Here is a 20,546-nt window from a genome sequence, read left to right as displayed (position 1 = left end):
AGCCTGAATTGTGGCATCACGGGTGTGTTGACCGACTCGTTCCTTTTCCAAAATGAGAAAAAATGATTTCAAAATTTCTATACTTTAAAGAAAATTTTAAAAAGGACGACTACTTACAATTTTCTTGCCAACTTTCTTCAACCAACCGGCTTCACCTTGACCCACAAATACGGCCAACATCAAGGCACAGAATAGGAATATTTTATGAAATTGCATTTTGAAATTTGTGTATAAAATCCGCAACGAATAGGATGGAAAAGTTGAACTCTTTAGTTTTGGTGGGAAATGCAAACTGATGCCGTGTGTAGTAAAACCTTTGGTTTATATATTTTTGTACAAAGATTTTGTGTGAATCATATAAGCCACTAGCTTTAATTGCTGTTGAGGTTAGGTGGTTGCCCTGATTGGTTTAGAATTAAAAAATCAATTGATATGCATGTTGTGTGCGAGAGTATTTTTTTTTTTTTTTGAAATGGGGGAAATTACTATGGGAAATGTAAATTTTATTTTCAAAGAAAAATATTACAATAGAAAAAATACTTGTGTGGGTTTTATTTGCCCTATGGTGATTTTTGTATTCCGAAACATCTGAAAACCCAATGATTTAGTTATTATTATTGCAATATGGAATATCAGATCCATAGGCTTAGATTTCTTAAGAATATTTATTGAAGGATACCCAAAGTATCAGGTGGATTTATTATGGATATTTATTGGATAAACGCAGAGCAATAGGCGTGGATTTATAAAGAATATTTTTAGGAGGATCATCAGAGCAATAGGCGTGGATTTATAAAGAATATTTTTAGGAGGATCATCAGACCAACAGGCGTGGATTTATAAAGAATATTTTTAGGAGGATCATCAGAGCAATAGGCGTGAATTTATAAAGAATATTTTTAGGAGGATCATCAGAGCAATAGGCGTGAATTTATAAAGAATATTTTTAGGATTAGAGCAATAGGCGTGGATTTATAAAGAATATTTTTAGGAGGATCATCAGAGCAATAGGCGTGGATTTATAAAGAATATTTTTAGGAGGATCATCAGAGCAATAGGCGTGGATTTATAAAGAATATTTTTAGGAGGATCATCAGAGCAATAGGCGTGGATTTATAAAGAATATTTTTAGGAGGATCTTCAGAGCAATAGGCGTGGATTTATAAAGAATATTTTTAGGAGGATCATCAGAGCAATAGGCGTGGATTTATAAAGAATATTTTTAGGAGGATCATCAGAGCAATAGGCGTGGATTTATAAAGAATATTTTTAGGAGGATCATCAGAGCAATAGGCGTGGATTTATAAAGAATATTTTTAGGAGGATCATCAGAGCAATAGGCGTGGATTTATAAAGAATATTTTTAGGAGGATCATCAGAGCAATAGGCGTGGATTTATAAAGAATATTTTTAGGAGGATCATCAGAGCAATAGGCGTGGATTTATAAAGAATATTTTTAGGAGGATCATCAGAGCAATAGGCGTGGATTTATAAAGAATATTTTTAGGAGGATCATCAGAGCAATAGGCGTGGATTTATAAAGAATATTTTTAGGAGGATCATCAGAGCAATAGGCGTGGATTTATAAAGAATATTTTTAGGAGGATCATCAGAGCAATAGGCGTGGATTTATAAAGAATATTTTTAGGAGGATCATCAGAGCAATAGGCGTGGATTTATAAAGAATATTTTTAGGAGGATCATCAGAGCAATAGGCGTGGATTTATAAAGAATATTTTTAGGAGGATCATCAGAGCAATAGGCGTGGATTTATAAAGAATATTTTTAGGAGGATCATCAGAGCAATAGACGTGAATTTATAAAGAATATTTTTAGGAGGATCATCAGAGCAATAGGCGTGGATTTATAAAGAATATTTTTAGGAGGATCATCAGAGCAACAGGCGTGGATTTATAAAGAATATTTTTAGGAGGATCATCAGAGCAATAGGCGTGAATTTATAAAGAATATTTTTAGGAGGATCATCAGAGCAATAGGCGTGGATTTATAAAGAATATTTTTAGGAGGATCATCAGAGCAATAGGCGTGAATTTATAAAGAATATTTTTAGGATTAGAGCAATAGGCGTGGATTTATAAAGAATATTTTTAGGAGGATCATCAGAGCAATAGGCGTGAATTTATAAAGAATATTTTTAGGATTAGAGCAATAGGCGTGAATTTATAAAGAATATTTTTAGGATTAGAGCAATAGGCGTGGATTTATAAAGAATATTTTTAGGAGGATCATCAGAGCAATAGGCGTGGATTTATAAAGAATATTTTTAGGAGGATCATCAGAGCAATAGGCGTGGATTTATAAAGAATATTTTTAGGAGGATCATCAGAGCAATAGGCGTGGATTTATAAAGAATATTTTTAGGAGGATCATCAGAGCAATAGGCGTGGATTTATAAAGAATATTTTTAGGAGGATCATCAGAGCAATAGGCGTGGATTTATAAAGAATATTTTTAGGAGGATCATCAGAGCAATAGGCGTGGATTTATAAAGAATATTTTTAGGAGGATCATCAGAGCAATAGGCGTGGATTTATAAAGAATATTTTTAGGAGGATCATCAGAGCAATAGGCGTGGATTTATAAAGAATATTTTTAGGAGGATCATCAGAGCAATAGGCGTGGATTTATAAAGAATATTTTTAGGAGGATCATCAGAGCAATAGGCGTGGATTTATAAAGAATATTTTTAGGAGGATCATCAGAGCAATAGGCGTGGATTTATAAAGAATATTTTTAGGAGGATCATCAGAGCAATAGGCGTGGATTTATAAAGAATATTTTTAGGAGGATCATCAGAGCAATAGGCGTGGATTTATAAAGAATATTTTTAGGAGGATCATCAGAGCAATAGGCGTGGATTTATAAAGAATATTTTTAGGAGGATCATCAGAGCAATAGGCGTGGATTTATAAAGAATATTTTTAGGAGGATCATCAGAGCAATAGGCGTGGATTTATAAAGAATATTTTTAGGAGGATCATCAGAGCAATAGGCGTGGATTTATAAAGAATATTTTTAGGAGGATCATCAGAGCAATAGGCGTGGATTTATAAAGAATATTTTTAGGAGGATCATCAGAGCAATAGGCGTGGATTTATAAAGAATATTTTTAGGAGGATCATCAGAGCAATAGGCGTGGATTTATAAAGAATATTTTTAGGAGGATCATCAGAGCAATAGGCGTGGATTTATAAAGAATATTTTTAGGAGGATCATCAGAGCAATAGGCGTGGATTTATAAAGAATATTTTTAGGAGGATCATCAGAGCAGTAGGCGTGGATTTATAAAGAATATTTTTAGGAGGATCATCAGAGCAAGAATATTTTTAGGAGGATCATCAGAGCAATAGGCGTGGATTTATAAAGAATATTTTTGGAAGGATCATCAGAGCAATAGGCGTGGATTTATAAAGAATATTTTTGGAAGGATCATCAGAGCAATAGGCGTGGATTTATAAAGAATATTTTTGGAAGGATCATCAGAGCAATAGGCGTGGATTTATAAAGAATATTTTTGGAAGGATCATCAGAGCAATAGGCGTGGATTTATAAAGAATATTTTTGGAAGGATCATCAGAGCAATAGGCGTGGATTTATAAAGAATATTTTTGGAAGGATCATCAGAGCAATAGGCGTGGATTTATAAAGAATATTTTTGGAAGGATCATCAGAGCAATAGGCGTGGATTTATAAAGAATATTTTTGGAAGGATCATCAGAGCAATAGGCGTGGATTTATAAAGAATATTTTTGGAAGGATCATCAGAGCAATAGGCGTGGATTTATAAAGAATATTTTTGGAAGGATCATCAGAGCAATAGGCGTGGATTTATAAAGAATATTTTTGGAAGGATCATCAGAGCAATAGGCGTGGATTTATAAAGAATATTTTTGGAAGGATCATCAGAGCAATAGGCGTGGATTTATAAAGAATATTTTTGGAAGGATCATCAGAGCAATAGGCGTGGATTTATAAAGAATATTTTTGGAAGGATTATCAGAGCAATAGGCGTGGATTTAGAAGGAATATTTTTGGAAGGATTATCAGAGCAATAAGCGTGGATTTAGAAGGAATATTTTTGGAAGGATTATCAGAGCAATAGGCGTGGATTTATAAAGAAAATTTTTAGATTTTTAAGAGTTTTGTAGACTTTTTTGAGAATATTTTGGAAGGTCCATCATACTGTTAACCGTGGAATTAAGCTTTTTTTCCAAAGCATGATATTTTAAACGGAAAATTGAAGGTATATTAGAGTCAAAGGCATCGTTTTTTTTAAGAATCAGTTTAATATAATAAGCATATAATTAATTGTGAAGTTTTGAAGAATATTTGTGTGGGAACTACCATATCCTTAAACGCTTCCCACATATTGATAATACATTCCCCACATAGTTGGTCAAAAAAATCAAAATCTATTTTTGGGTTCATATAAAATGTCAAATGAAACTGATAACACCAATTAAAAAAATATACTTCCCCTATTATACGAATAAATTTATGGCAATAATCGATTACACGCTAAGCAAATGAGTAAAAACAAAACAATAAATTCCCCCGCAATTCGAAAAACCACACACTTTGCAAAAAAAAAAAAAAATAAACGTACATGACCATACCTAATTATATTCCCTGTTTTATTTTTTTTTCACTTTTGTTTTTAAACAAGACCTTGTTATGAATCACAAACAGACATTTAAGTCAGCAGCTACGTTCAGTTGTACTTCCGTCATTAGCTTTCTAATGCAAATAGAAAGAAATAAATTATTGTAAAATTTAAAGACGAAAAAAAAAACAAAAAAGCTATGAAGAAATTCAATACAGTCCCTATTTTTGTTGCCTTGCTATTGGCTGTTTTTGTGGGTCAAGGTGAAGCTGGATGGTTAAAGAAAATTGGCAAGAAAATTGTAGGTTCCGAATTTTACGAAATGTCTGTGGGGATTGTTATTGTTGGTGTTATTATTTTTTTTTTAATTTACAGGAACGTATTGGCCAACATACCCGTGATGCCACAATTCAGGGCCTTGGTGTAGCCCAGCAAGCGGCCAATGTAGTGGCAACTGCTAAAGGAAAATAATTTAATGTTTTCCCCATTGTTATTTTATTAAATAATATATTATAATAATAGAAATTTAACATAATTTGACAATAATATTTTTGAAGGACTATCCAACCATTAAGCGTGGATTTAAAAAGAATATATTTTGATGAGCATGGATTTTAAAAATATTTCTTTTATATTTTAAAGAATATTTTTTGCAAGACTACCAGAACAATAAACGTGGATTTTTTCAGAACATTTATAGAGAAAGGCCAGAGCAATGTACGTGATTTTTTAACAATATTATGAAGGAATTCCAAATCTATTAAAGGGTGATCTGTGAAAAATAATTTTTGGGAAGTTTTGAAGAGAACTGCAGGAGAAATGATAAATAAATAATCATTTTTAAGTAATATATTTTTAAATGGCTTTGGTGGAACAAAGGCTACATACGTCGATTTTTATGCATTTTTTGGAGGACCAATAATAGTTATAGACAAAAGGAAGAAAATTTTCTTATTATAGAAGGAGGTTACACAAATATTTGTCATACAAAAAACTTTGCATAGAAGTCTTCATGGATAGAGGGGTTTTCTTCGATTAAGTAGAATGTGGCTTTTCGTTTCGAGAAAAAAAATAGTTTAAAGTTTGAGAAGCACTTCTGCCGTCGCTTGATACTGACACAATAAATCAGCTATATCTTCCACAATTATTGAGATTTTCACTTGTGTATTTAATGTAAATATAGTCTTTGATGATATATTTTGTCATACAAGGATAGATTTGCTTCTGTTCTGCCTACTGTCATTGTATTGGTCACATATGTCGTCTTGTTCCGATCTAATTTTTGCAAAAAATGTCCTCATTTTTTCGTACAGTGTACAATGGAACCAAAACCACTTTTTGAACGTCTATTATTGAACATCAGTCAGACAGAATTTAATAATCATTCTTTAATTTGAACAGTTTAAAATATTTTTAAAAGATTTGATCCTTTGCGCTATTTTTAATTTATAAATTTGTAAAACATTATGGAGCAATAAGCCAAGATTTCTTACAAATACTTTCTTTTGTCTATATATAAAATTATTATAGAGGCAATTATTATTGTGAAGCAAAAGGAATATCCAATTGTTTCAAAACTTTGCACTTCGTAATATGTTAAACCCACCCAGATTTTATCCAAAAAAAAATGAGACCCGTCGGTCTCATGAAAATGATCAAAATTTGACTAAAAATTAATTTTATATCACGCGAACGGACTATCAGATTTTTAACTTTGCACAAGAAAATATTTTATAAAAGAGTGCATAATGCTGAATGATGAGAAGTTTCGCTTCACTCCTTCTAGTTCCTCCCCCACCAAGGTTTGAAATTTTGAAAGATATACACCTCATATGAAGCAAACGGAATATCCAATTTCATACGGTACTTAGATAAAATATGAAGTTGAGATCCGTGATTGACGCCTTCTGTAGCTCCCTCACAGTGTCAAAAATTTAGATCCGTTTTCATCCGAACTATGCAAATTGTAATGTTTTTACCATTGTTTGGTACCTCCCTATAAACATAAAAATCCTGTGTGTAATTTCGTAGAACTCCGCAAAACATAGGCGTAGGGTACATATCGGTCGGCAACATCGACTGACACTTTTTACTTGTTTATACATTGAACAAATCTGAAACTTTTCTTAAATAAAACGGGATTCTACAGGTATATTATTTGGGAGTGGAAAATATAAATACATGTTTAAATTATTAAAATGCGTTTAGGCTAAAAATTCTATTAAAAAAACGAATGAATGTTTTGATTTTGATTTTTATATTTTCTAAATTAAGCCAAAAAAATATTTTGATACATTTTTATCCTATTTTAAAATAACTCAGTATTGTTTTATGTATACAACTATTTAGTTTATTACAATATTTTAATAATTTACTTAATATTAATTTACAAATAATTATGTTAGCAGTTTAATTTTTAAAAATAATCTATTCATTTCCCCTTCAATGTTGCAGCTACATTTGCCGCTTGCTGGGCAATGCCAATAGTTTGAATGGTAGCATCACGGGTATGTTGTCCAACACGTTCCTATAAATATTATTAAAAACAATTTGTTTCCATACTCTACATTTGAAATAAGTTACTTTTTTCTACTTACAATTTTCTTGCCAATCTTTTTCAACCACCCGGCTTCACTCTGGCCAACAAAGATAGCCAAAACGAAAGCAACGAAGACAAATAATTTTTTAAAATTCATTATGATTTGTTGCTATTAAATAGCTGGTGGTGGTGTGTTGTGTTTAAGCTTTAATTTTGCTCTAGGTTCGATAACAAACTGATGACGAACTCAATACCAAGCAAAGCTTTTATACCCAACATTTATTCGAATAAGTACTTTTTGATGATACACGTTGTCTTTGTTTCTTTTCTGCTGAATAAGGAACACACTAACAGAGGGGAATCACTTTGTGATATGTCTACGAGAATGCGTGTATTACCCACAAAGAGGTTCGTGATCTATGGCTTTAGAGACTGTTGCTGTTTGCTTTCTTTTTGTGTCAGAAGCATTTTGAGAAAACTAAAATTAAAAAATTATTATGTTGCCATATACAAAAACTTAATTATATTTCTTTTAAAACATGATAGTAAGTGTTCTCGTCGCAGATTTTAAGTAACACGTGATATTTGCAAGAATTGTATGCTTCTGAAAACTTTACATAAAATATTGACTAATAGGATCCGACCTTCCTGTCAGCTATGTTAAATAGTTGTTATTTTTGGCATGAAAGTACCTCAACCCACACTGATATTTTACCTGTGCAGCTATTGAAGGTTATTTTTGGGATGATATGTCTTCAGTCAAATCGAATGAAGCATATTTTGGAAAAACAAATTATCCTTCTATCTCGAGTCCATGCACATCTATTTCATCCTTATTTTTTGAACCGTAAATTAAATAGGGGAGACTGGGGCACCTTCGGCAATCGCGTTTTCGATATGAAGCTCTCACCGTACGTCACTAGTTTCGTACATTGGTATCGAAATAAATAACTGACACAAATTTGAAATTTCTAGCTAATAAGGTTTTTGTATTTTTATAGATGTTTCTGTAATATTTCAATTCCATTTCGTAAGTATTTCGTGATACAACTTTTAAAATTGTTAAGGCAATATTATTAAAAAGTGGTTAACTACGATGTGTATTATTATAAAAATATTTAAAAATATAATGTTTTTACAAATTTGATCGAAAACATGAAAAAAAAAACTATAAAAAGTACATTCGGGGTACATTCGGCATTTTAAAGTGGGGCACATTCGGCCATATACAGATTGTGCAATATTATTTCCCTAAAATATTTTTGAGTTTGTCTTTAAAACTAATCCTTTAATATGGCTCGAAATTGCATATATAAGATCAAACGTGCTTGTATTGACGAAAATGCGATAGAAAACCCCTATTTCTGATGGTGTGTGCGACATTGAGATGTAAACGTCCGCCGCTAGAAATTATAGTCCTAAAATTCAAACATTGTGTGGCGTATTAAAACCAAATAGAGCCTTTAGAGGATCAGAATTTCAATCATACTGATAGCGATGACAATTACCCGGCTATGACTATGGTGCCGAATGTGCCCCATCAAATGCCGAAGCTACCCCGGGTTGGGGCACATTCGGCGAATTTGACTGTAAAGTTTTTTAACTAATACTATTTTGCATATCTTTTTGGTAATATTTTTTATAATTAAGTGTCAGAGGACAATAATCAGTCATAAAGTTGTTATATATGTTCAATAAGTACTGAGATATAGACCTCTAAAAAAAGTGCCGAAGGTGCCCCAGTCTCCCCTACCACAAAACGAACTTTTTGACCTCCAAATATTATTTAAAAATTACCCGATCCTTGCTCGGAAAACTTTATATTTACGACACTAATAAATTTCAAATAAATTGCAGTATAAGTACCTGGTACGAGAAGAAATGGACCGATAAACCCGGTCTTTGCAATTTTTCTAAACATAGGTAAAAGTATGTTTAGAAAAATTGCAAAGTTTATATTAAATCGGACACTCAATTCGACACTTTGTAGGGGAGGTGCCAGAATGGTAGGACCGATTGACCCCATCTACAGACCTGATCTAGATGTGCTAAAAATATTACGATGTAAAAGGATTGGATGAAATACTAGGAGTAGTGAACCCATGTTTCTCATCTCCCAACTCAATCCAAGTTTTGAAGAAATATTATTATGTGCAAAGTTTTAATGGATTTCTTTACTCCCTTCGAAAGCCAGACATACTCGAAATTGTCTAAAGAAACATGGGGTCTAAAGCCAATTCCTCAATGAGGAATATTTTTGGACTTAGGCTGAGGGTGTAAACATGAGATTATATGCGAAAGGACCTTTGAAATGTTGACTGTAACATTTTGGGAATTTACTGTGATCTGAAAAAAAGTACAATTGTGGAATAACTGATTTAACAAAGGCCGTGATGATGTCAATGACGATTCCCGTCCTGATCGCCCCAGAAGCTCAATAACCAACCAATTAAATAATTGATGTAGCAAAGAGAACGATGTTGGAGAGTCGTCGAATCACTGACAGAGGTTTCTGACATGTGGTCCGAATCCTGCCAAGTTATTTTTACGGATTTTTCAGGCATGAATTGTACCGGCAGCGAAGGTGATTCCAAGATTGCATTTGGGCTGTAAATCGTTCATGAGCTGGTAAATGGCCTCGAAATGGTCATAATTGGAGACGTATCAGTGGTGTAAGACTATAAAAGGGCAAAGAAGCACATAAAGCTTGATAAAATGTGAAGATTTTGCTAGAATTGTCTTCGACTATAATGGGGCGTAATTCTTGCCACTAGGTCGTGCGCATAGATTTGTGTTAAAAGTAATCATAGATTTTTCACTATAATAACCTATCAGCTTACACAATGGATGCAAATAACTCCCCCACCATATTCAACGGAAGTGGAAAATGTTTGCCGGTGGACTTTTTCCACTTCCTAAACCCCAAAACATCGATAAACCGAATGCGTGTTGCTACAATTGAGGAGATAAATGAAAGATCAAAACTGGGGCTGTTGGATTTATCAAATAATAAAAAATTCGTTGGAATTTGAAATACTTTTTCTAGAGCACGAGGTAATCCCCATTTCTTTTTTCATTTACAACAAATTATCTACACAAAAAATCACATTCAAGGCTAATCACCCTAAATATCTCCTCATTTGTTGCTAAACGAAAAAGGAGGCTGTATAGACACCCATAAAACCACTAAACAAAAAAGTCTTATCTGTGGGTAAAATACGTATTCCCCAACAGTTATGAGAATGTGATTCCCCCAACAGTTGGTGTATTCCTTATTCAACAAACGAAAAATATCGGAAACACAAAATGTGTCATTCATCGTCGTACATGTAGCCAAAAGAAATTATTGACTATAAAAGCTTAGGTTGCGGCGAAGATCGACATCAGTTTCATATTGAACTTAAAGCAGAATAAAGCTTAAGAACAAGCAAACAATCCACACAACACAAACCTATTTAAATTATCAAAACAATCAAAATGAACTTTAATAAAATATTTGTCTTTGTTGCCTTTGTTTTGGCTGTCTTTGTTGGTAGCAGTGAAGCAGGATGGTTGAAAAAGATTGGCAAGAAAATTGTAAGTATAATTTAATTAAATTTAAAACTATACTTTTTTAAAAATAATTGTATTTCAATTTGTTATAGGAACGTGTTGGACAACATACCCGTGATGCCACCATTCAAACTATTGGTATTGCCCAACAGGCAGCAAATGTCGCTGCCACATTGAAGGGGAAATAAATGTTTTATAAGATATATAAAAGTCGTGCTAATTTAAGTAGATTTTTAAGTCTTCATTTAAGTATTTATTTAAATAAAAAAATTGTAAAAAACTAAATTTTTGGGTTTTTTTATTGTACATATTAATAATGTTATGAGCATGTTGGACCTATTAATATTAGGTTAGAAAAAAGAAATTCATTATTTTTTCGGCAGATGGCTGTACTGACAGATTTCTTGTAAAGTATCTATCAAACAATTTCAGATTTATGCTCGTTGGAAGGGTGATATTTTTGGTGCATTCAGTTGTGAGTTACAGGGTGTTAAAAATGGAAGTGATGGAATGACAAAGGCGAAAATGCAAGCCAAGAGGCAATTTTGGGTTCGTACATTCCGTTCAGGAAATTTTGATGTTAATGATGCACTTCGCACAAATAGGCCGGTCGTCGAAAATGTCGATAAAATCAGAGAAATGATCGAAGTTGACCGGCATGTTAGCAGTCGTAACATCGCCCAGGAGCTAAAATCGACTATAAAACTGTTTTAAACCAAAAAGAAGGTCGACGTTTGGGTGTCACACCAATTAACAGAAAAAATAGGATGGATCGAATTTCATTCTGCGAAGCCTTGGTCAAACGGAATGAGATTCATAAACGGATGGTGACTGGAGATGAGAAATGGATCACATACGATAACCCTGAGCGAAAACGATCGTGGTCAAAGAGCGGTGAAGCACCTCAATCGGTAGCCAAACCAGACTAACGGCCAGGAAGGTTCTGCAATGCAGAAGATGATTATTTATTATGGTCAAACGCTTAATTCTGATCTCTACTGTCAACAACTGGACCGTTTGAAGATAGCAATTGACCAGAAACGGCCAGAATGAATAAAGTCCTATAGTTCATATAAAAATAATGGATTTATTTTCCCCAACCTAGTATTTATATTTTTTGAAAGTAAAAAAGTGTCAGTCGGTGTTGTCGATAGATATGTACCATCATCCTATTGTTTGCAGAGGTCTACGGAATAAAAAAAAGATTTTATTATTCTCTTTAAATAAGATATATGTATTGGAGTTTACCATCTTTGGAGAGGTTCCTGATGAGTTTTCCCCATATACCTCGTCTTAGAGAGTAATGTAGGTTTGGAAAAAATATTTCGATTTGCAAAGTTTGGAACAAATCTGCCATTTGATTTATTTCCATATTAACTAATGTATGTCATATACGTCACTATTTCTGACATATCATGTCTGAAGAGACCAGAAGGAGTGGACCATATTCAAGCTTGATCTATGTCAGAGAGATTTTTCAAGTTTTCACAATTTGACTCTAGAAAGAGTGGGCCGAAAATTCCATCTTCCAACATTATACAGGCGACATGGTTAAAATATTAGAATCTACAAAGTTTAGTTGAAATCGGATATTCATTTCCCATTTTGTGTAGGAGGTACCAGAGGGAGTGGACGGCGGGTCCCATCTTTCATCTTGAATTAAGTTCGAAGGAAAATAAAAAATTTTCAAAATTGTGGATGCAACCGATGCGTCGCATCTTTTGATTCGATGTAGGCTAGATAAAAAATATTATGATAAGCAAAGTTTGTATAAAATAATTTGACCCTTTGTGAGAAGGTACTAGAATGAGTGAACCGATGAGTTCCATCTACCATCATTATATAGACATGGTTCAAATATTAGTTTGTGCAATGTTTTGTAAAATGGGATGACTGTTCGGATGATATTATAAAATTTACTTTCAGCTAAATTTTGATCATTGTATGTGCGAGGTACCAGAGAGGACCGATGGGTCCTGAAGGAAATATTACAATATGCACAGTTTAAATCAAATCGGAAATTCCATACGATTGAAATTGGATTAACCATTTTTATAAATTTTAACCCTATGTGGGGGAGGTACCAGAAGAAGTGGACCAGTGGGTCTCATCTTCATACTTTATCTATTTTTGATAAACACAATAGGTTGTTCAAAGTTTGATTCAAATCGAATAGTACGTTCACAAGATATTATAAAATAATATTTCATCGAAATTATGTCCAGTTTGTGGGAGAGTGAACCAATATTTTCCATCTTCGAACTTAATCTAAGTTTGCAAGAAATATTACGGTTTACAAAGTTTGAATGAAATTGGTTACCCACTTTGAGAGTTATCATGCACACCAGCCGGCCAGACAGACGAATGGACCGGCATTTGTAAATCGACTCTAAAGAAAGCTCCTTGGGTTTCAATGAGGCTTGCCCCCCGTTGGGCGCAAGTGAAGAAACTCGAAACAACAAGATTTACAATAATGTTGGTTTCTCCTTGTTTAGGAACTACTTCCAGCTTATGATCTAGTCCATCAACTTGGGCAAGCGTGGGTAATGATCTTAAGCCTTCAGTGTTCGCTAAACGAATTAGAGCCGAGTGGTCCAGGACTCGAAGCGTAGCTGATTTTATTGAAATTAAATTGAGCTTAAGTACTACTTATGAGAAGCAAAATCCTCGTCTAGAATTGGTTGTACGATAAGGTATTAATATCAGTGATGTAGTTTTTGGTACTATTTACAAAATATTTACATAGTTAACCGTTAATTTCAAATGTTTAAAACAGAGTTGCATTTTAGTATTTAAATGATCAATAAAACGTATGTGTTTATACTGTAGTAATTAAAATGTGAATAAGTTGATCCGCTTCAACTCTAAATTGTCTGAAACGGATTTTGTCCAAAGAAATAAACCAATATTTTACATTATTATATTACATTTTTGTCGTAGTCATGGCTGAGAGTATAAAAATAATTGGTCTAAAAATTTAGTTTGACAAATGTCGCTTTTGAAACCACAAAATTGATAACCCTGTATAAAATTATGGGGTCTGTCCTTCTGTTAAGAAAAACATAAATATATCGATTTCGTGTCGTTTAGGGTCATATACAAAATCTTAAGATTTAAGAAAATAAGAGCGAAAAAACCCGAGGTAGGATATATTTAAAAATTGAAAGCATTGGAACTCAAATAAATAACCCCCCAAAAGATTCAAACAAAGATATAAACCTTTTTATTCACCAGCTTTAAAGTTGCCAGCAAAATAATCATCACGTCATAAATCATAAATTCGGAGTACGATCGAAGAAAATGGTTCGCTATTCGCATAATCGGTGTTCGACTGTATTTCCAATTACATGAAAAATAAATATTAACACTTTCAACATAACAAGGGAATTGTAATTTGTATAGATCAATTTCCATGTCGTCATACTATCAAACTATGTGTCACACTTTCAACCACCTCTTCATAGTGGAAATCCAACTGAATAAACATAACAAAATATTTTTGAAAAAAAATATAACTAGTGGAAAGTAATTTTTGCGGCAAAATATTGCTTTCCGCACAAATGTTTTGTGGAATCACCGACAATTTCTCTCAAAGTAAATCCCCGATTTACGATTCCGTTTTTACCAGCTAAACAGAAACCATACATTATTTTTCTAAACAAAACACAATGATTATTTGTATTTATTGCCTTGGTTTTGGCTGCTGTTTGCATTGGTCAAAGTGAAGCTGGATGGTTGAAAAAGATTGGCAAGAAAATTGTAAGTCATATTCATTTTTAAAAATAAATTATTGGAAATTTAAAAATGTATTCCTATGTGTTCGCTTATAGGAACGTGTTGGTCAACATACTCGTGATGCTACAATACAGACTATTGGAGTGGCTCAACAAGCAGCCAATGTTGCAGCAACATTAAAGGGCTAAGGCATTAAAAATCTGTAAAAGTCTGAAGTATCCAATAAGATAATATTAAAAAATATAGTATTTCTTAAATGATATATGTATGAATAAAAATAAAATTGAGTTATTATAATTGAGTAAATATTATTTTAAATCCATTAACATTTTTTTACTTTTTATTTTTAATAAGGAAGAATACAATTTTTGTCCTTGAAAAATATTTTAAAAAATCCACGGCCCAGGATAGTCTCCGCGCCTCAAGATACTCCCTGAAAAAAATGTTAAGGAAATTACGCCTCAGGATAGTCAGTAAAAAATATTTTTAAAATAATCCAGACCTTTCTCAAAATAATATATTTTACAAATAGCTCGAAAACATAAAAAAATATACGCATCCCTTAAAACATTTTTGTAAAAAATTTCTACAAAAATTAAAAAAAAATCCACCCATCAGGATAGTCCCTGAAAAAATAATTTTAAAAGAATCCACGCCTCAAGATAGTCCCTGAAGGTATAGTCGGACGGGGCCGAACATATGATACCCTACACAACATACACAAAAATCTAACTTTCTGTAGTAATACATTCTAAACTTGCGCAATATTTCGCGATATTTGCACACTCTTGACCTACTAGAGGTGAGAACAAATACTACTAATATTCAGTACAACCCTTCTAATTACTTGTCCAGATTCCCTTCACCGTGGGTTGTGTTGTGATGTTTGGCTTATAATTGTAGTCTATAGATCGACTCGAAAAAAAAAACACACAAAAAATTAAATATTCGGTCCAATTCATCCCAACATTATTATCTGATCATCACCGAAAATTATAGGCGTTGTCCTTGGTCATACCTGGATCCTCATGGAAAATTTCGAAGTGATCAGCGCTATATTTCCGCCCTCTAGTGTGGTAATGGGTTACTAAATAATATATGAATACGTATGCAAGCACCTGTAAATATTTGAGTGTAACTCCCACATCCGAGCATTTCTCTTGTATATATTATCAACTTCTCGGGGCTATGTCCTCCACGCGTAAATATATACGCCATAGAATACAAATATTGTAATTTTTCAAACAAAAGTCAGGGTTCATTTGACCCCCTATATACTGACCGATCTTTATCAAAACAGACATGTTTATTCTTTGACCCGATCCCCTTCTCCATGTAAAAAATTGCGATGTTTGGGCCATAATTGCGGCCTCTGGAGCGACTAGAAAACCGACAAAAATTAAGTATTTCGCCCATTTCACCCTCTAAATATTAACTGATCTTTTCCAAACACAATAGGGGTCTTCATTGGCCCAATCCATCCTACATGCAAAATTTCAGGACGATTGGTCCATAACTGTGGCATGTATCGTGTTTAAAAATTATAATGGAAGTCCGTCCATGGACACACATGTCTAGATCGATTCAGCTAGTCGATATATGACGAAGGTGGGACTAGGACCAATATTTCGCGGCGTTACAAACTCCTTGGGCTGCACAAAGCTATAATATTACCCCATAGTTGTGTAGGGTATAAAAATCCAAGTATCAGGATAGTATCTGAATATTTTTTTAATCCACGCCTCAGAATAGTCAATGAAGAAATATTAAAAAAAAAATGAAATGGATCAGTCGAAATTGAAACAAATAATATGAAAGGTTTGTATCAAATCGTTTATATCGTTCGGATGATATAAATATATTTTAAGTATAATTGTGCTCAATTTATTGGAAACCTAATAGAAGAAATGATTAATATTCCTTAAATATTTTAGTATTTACACAAACCCCAGATAAGACGAAATATTACTTTTTTATTAAAATATATTCCTCAAGGTCATTTTTTTTATCGGTAATGATACCGTTTAAAGTCAGGAATACTTTTTTTCCTTTACCTTTGATAGTCTTATTTCAATCACAACCTGTTTCCATTCCGCCATCCCTATATTCAATGTCATATCTACCTACCTAACCATATTCTTCTTAATACAACAACAAAACATTTGTTGTACCTTTTCTTCAACCCCCGAAACGAACGACAACTGATCACACAGACACAAAATATCACTAAACCACAGTTTCTTTTCAACTTCATTGTTCATCACACATCATCCCTCCCTTTCCGTTTACCCATAATTCTCATTCACATCATTTTTGTGTTCGCACATATACTCCAGTTCGAGCTAACCACAGCATACTTACCTGGCGTAGAGGTTAACCGTGATCACGAAGGCGGTTCCTCCAGGGCGAGACTTGATCATTGCACATTCCGATTGAGTTGACCTCTGCGATTATTCCTAATGTGAATAACTCGTGCGTGTAATTTTTGGTAGCCGGGAATGGCGTACGCGCCGTCCCGACGTAATTTGAATAAATATGGAAATGTTAAATAAAATTATAAAAATATTTTTAAAAAGTAAACGCTTATTGTGAAGTTATAGAAAAATATTAAACAAAAATCCAATAGTTATGCAATTTTGGTTTCGTAGATTTCGTTCAGGAATTTTTATGTTAAAAATGCACCACGCACAGGTAGGCCGGTCGTCAAAAATGTCGATAAAATCGGAGAAATGATCGAAGTTGACCGGCATGTTAGCAGTCGTAACATCGCCCAGGAGATAAAAGTGGACACAAAAAAATTGATTTCTTTTTTCCCAAACCTAATATTTTTTAACTGTACACCTTTGATACCCTTAAAAAATATACGCTTCTAATGGACCTCTTATGAAATATATTATTTTATTCCAGACCAGGCTGTTTTTATAGCATCCTTACTGTATAAGAATAATATCACTAAAATTTAATTTTTTTACAAATTTATTATTTAAATAAATACTTAAAACAATCATTTAAATCTACTTATACTATCACGTCTTTTATAAGTCTAATAAATCATTTATTTCCCCTTCAATGTTGCAGCTACATTTGCTGCCTGTTGGGCAATGCCAATAGTTTGAATGGTAGCATCACGGGTATGTTGTCCAACACGCTCCTATAATAAATATAAACAAAAAATATTAATAACATATAGTTTTAAATTTTATGAAATTATACTTACAATTTTCTTGCCAATCTTTTTCAACCATCCGGCTTCACTCTGACCAACAAAGACAGCCAAAACAAAGGCAACAAAGACAAATAATTTATTAAAATTCATTTTGATTTTTTTATTATTAAAAATTGTTGTATGTGTGGATTGTGATTGTTCTAAAGCTTTATTCTGCTTTAAGTTCAATACGAAACTGATGTCGATCTTCGCCGCAACCTAAGCTTTTATAGTCAATCTATCTGTTGGCTACATGTTCTTCGAATGACACATTTTGTGTTTCAGTTCTCTTTTTGTTGAATAAGGAACACACCAACTGTGGGGGAATCACATTACCATATTTGTAGGGGACAACGTATTTTACCCACAAAGAAGACTTTTTTGTTTAGTGGTTTTATTGATGTCTACACAGCCTCCTTGTCGTTTAGCAACAAATGAGGAACTTTATCGGTTGATTAGCCTTGACTGTGACCTTTGTGTAGATAATTCGTTGTGAATGAAAGAAGAAATGGGAATTCCCTCGTCAAAGAAAAAAGTATTTCACTTCAAAGCTAATTTTTATTTTAGCCCAAAAGTTCAGCAATATTTAACTTGACTATACTAGGCGATCAATCTTAAAGGAATATAAGACTTTTTGAGAAAAGATACATTTCTTGTATCTAAGAAATAATTCACCAACTAAATACTCCAAAAAGCCCCAAGAGTTTGTAACGCCGTGAAATATTGGTAATATACCCGCCTTTAAGTATACCGATCGTCATATCTCGAAAACTAAGTCGATCAAGACATGTTTGTCCGTCTGTCCATTGTAATTTCTAAACACGATACAGATCATAGTTATGGACCAATCTTCACATGTAGGACCGGTTCTAGTCAATGGAGATACATATTGTTTTTGGTAAAGAAGGGAATGGGGCCAAAGTATAAGCATGTCTGTTTCGATAAAGATCGATCAATATTTTACGGGTCAAATAGAAGTTGACTTTGTGTGAAAAATTACAAAATTTGTATTCTGGGCGCACATAGACACAGACCCGAGAAGATGTTAGTATATCCAATTTGTTAACCTTTAAATTGATCTCAATGATCTTAGATACTTACAGATATCGACGTATTCAGATATTATTTGGTTGGGGAAAAATAAATCCATAATTTTTATATGAACTATAGGACTTTATTTAAAATGCTTTGGAATGTCCGATATGGGCTAAATTTGCACCGTTTTGTTGTTGTTGTTCTAGCAACTATCTACATGTTTGTTGTATTAAATTAATCTGGTTCTGACTCATCTGTTTCCAGGTTCATGAAGGTTGCAATCTGTAACGGCTGCGTCCAAAGAGATTCTGGAGACAGATGAGTGGGTTTAGCAGGGCAGTTAAAGAGATGCAGCATATCGTGAGGTCCAAAACAACATGCAGGGCATGTGTTTGGTACCGTGCTGTCAATTCGGGCCCAATACGAATTGAGGCGGCTGCACCATCCTGATCTTAGTTGGGTTAAAACCACTCTCGTTTGTCTAGGCAGCTGTCGTTCTTCTGCTGCTATAGGTGGTGGGTGGACTCCAAGTACTGCATTCACACGGTATTGGTCCATTGCCTGGGGGACTGCTTCCGTGTGAATTCTGGTAATTCCTGCTCGATAAGCCTCACGATCTAGGGGTTCTCTTTTATACCGTTGGACCTCTCTCTCTCTAGATCCATAAGATTATGGAATGGATGATTCCTACGATAACACCCAAGCAGGTACTGCATCGACAACATCCTGTTGTGACGATGTACGGGTAAGACCATTGCCTCCTCATGTAAATGGTCCACTGGCGTCATAAGGAGGCACCCTGTCGCAGTTCTCAGGGCGGCATTCTGGCAGGTTTGTATGTTCTTCCACATTCGCATACCACACAGGCGCCGCATAGCTTTGTAAGAGGTCAACAAGGTCTCTTTATCAGCCCCCAAGAGCTGCCGGCAAGCGACTTGAGGACCTTGTTCCTACTTCTCATCTTATCGCAAATAGCGGTGGCTTGTGCGGACGACTTAAATAAGCTATCGAACGTTACTCCAAAAATTTTTGGGTAGTTAGTGGTCGGAATTATTGCACCATCGACCATGATGTTCAGAGGGAGCATCATTTCAGCCGTCCATGTAGTGAACAGAGTGGCTGTGGATTTAGCGGCGGATTTGTTTTGTTGCCATTTTAAAGGTAACTTCATAATGTCTCTCTCATAAAAGTCCTGCTCTCTATTTGCAAAAAATTCTAGTAGTCGATTATTACAATTCTACTTAGATACTAATTCTTTATCATTAAAGAAATTTTGCAATGCAAGAAAAATATGAAAATCGCTTGATGCCAAGTCCGGACTGTATGGCTGATGCATTAAAACTTCCCAACCAAACTACCAAAGTTTCTGGCGAGTCACTGTAGATGTGTGTAAGAAATGGGTCTATCTGATTCCGTTTGGCCAAGCTTCCAGATGCAAATACAATCCATCCTTTTTTCTTTTAATTGGTGTGGCACCCAAACATCGAACTTCTTTCTGAATCCAGCTTTGTGTAAATGGTTTAAAACTGTTTTATGGTCGATTTATAGCTCCTGGGCGAGATGTTACGACTGCTAACATGCCGGTAAACTGCGATCATTTCTCCGATGTTATCGATATTTTCGACGGCCGACCTAATAGATTTCTTTTTCCCCAACCTAATATTTAGTAACCCGTTACCACACTAGAGGGTGGAAATATTGCGCTGATTGCTTTGTATATTTTAATGAACTTGCAGTTATGGTCAAGAACAACGCCTATAATTTTCGGTGATTTTGGGATGAAACTGACCAAAGACTTATTTTTTGTGTTTGAGTCGATCTATAGACCACAATTAATAACCGAATCTTAAGGGAA

General features: G+C 33.9%; 4 protein-coding genes, 1 non-coding gene and 1 pseudogene across 5 annotated transcripts; 4 read left to right on the top strand and 2 right to left on the bottom strand.

The window, feature by feature from the left end:
• Window positions 1-4,824: 4,824 nt before the first annotated feature.
• LOC133329574 (cecropin-A2) lies at window positions 4,825-5,096 on the top strand. Its single transcript, XM_061538048.1, has 2 exons — window positions 4,825-4,926; window positions 5,001-5,096. Exons 1-2 carry the CDS (start codon window positions 4,825-4,827, stop codon window positions 5,094-5,096), a joined length of 198 nt encoding a protein of 65 aa, XP_061394032.1.
• A 1,944-nt stretch (window positions 5,097-7,040) lies between these two features.
• Window positions 7,041-7,332, bottom strand: LOC133329571 (sarcotoxin-1C). The gene is made up of 2 exons (XM_061538044.1): window positions 7,223-7,332; window positions 7,041-7,152 (listed from the first exon to the last, which is right to left on the bottom strand). The coding sequence occupies exons 1-2, from the start codon at window positions 7,319-7,321 to the stop codon at window positions 7,057-7,059; spliced, it is 195 nt and encodes a 64-aa protein (XP_061394028.1). The 5' UTR covers window positions 7,322-7,332; the 3' UTR covers window positions 7,041-7,056.
• Window positions 7,333-10,625: 3,293 nt separating this feature from the next.
• LOC133329575 (sarcotoxin-1B-like) lies at window positions 10,626-10,904 on the top strand. The gene is made up of 2 exons (XM_061538049.1): window positions 10,626-10,740; window positions 10,809-10,904. Exons 1-2 carry the CDS (start codon window positions 10,642-10,644, stop codon window positions 10,902-10,904), a joined length of 195 nt encoding a protein of 64 aa, XP_061394033.1. The 5' UTR covers window positions 10,626-10,641.
• Window positions 10,905-13,658: 2,754 nt separating this feature from the next.
• LOC133329567 (sarcotoxin-1C-like) lies at window positions 13,659-14,639 on the top strand (annotated as a pseudogene).
• A 2,165-nt stretch (window positions 14,640-16,804) lies between these two features.
• Window positions 16,805-16,971, top strand: LOC133329576 (U1 spliceosomal RNA). The gene has a single exon (XR_009754313.1). It is a non-coding gene; the product is annotated as a U1 spliceosomal RNA (small nuclear RNA).
• Window positions 16,972-17,493: 522 nt separating this feature from the next.
• LOC133329570 (sarcotoxin-1B-like) lies at window positions 17,494-17,779 on the bottom strand. Its single transcript, XM_061538043.1, has 2 exons — window positions 17,669-17,779; window positions 17,494-17,602 (listed from the first exon to the last, which is right to left on the bottom strand). Exons 1-2 carry the CDS (start codon window positions 17,765-17,767, stop codon window positions 17,507-17,509), a joined length of 195 nt encoding a protein of 64 aa, XP_061394027.1. The 5' UTR covers window positions 17,768-17,779; the 3' UTR covers window positions 17,494-17,506.
• Window positions 17,780-20,546: the final 2,767 nt, after the last annotated feature.

The sequence above is a fragment of the Musca vetustissima genome, unplaced genomic scaffold, assembly GCF_032173495.1.
Source record: "Musca vetustissima isolate MV318-11 ecotype Yass unplaced genomic scaffold, APGP_CSIRO_Mvet_v1 utg29121, whole genome shotgun sequence".
In the NCBI taxonomy this organism is placed as follows: Eukaryota; Metazoa; Arthropoda; class Insecta; order Diptera; family Muscidae; genus Musca; species Musca vetustissima.
This window is presented reverse-complemented; position numbering and strand designations above follow the sequence as displayed.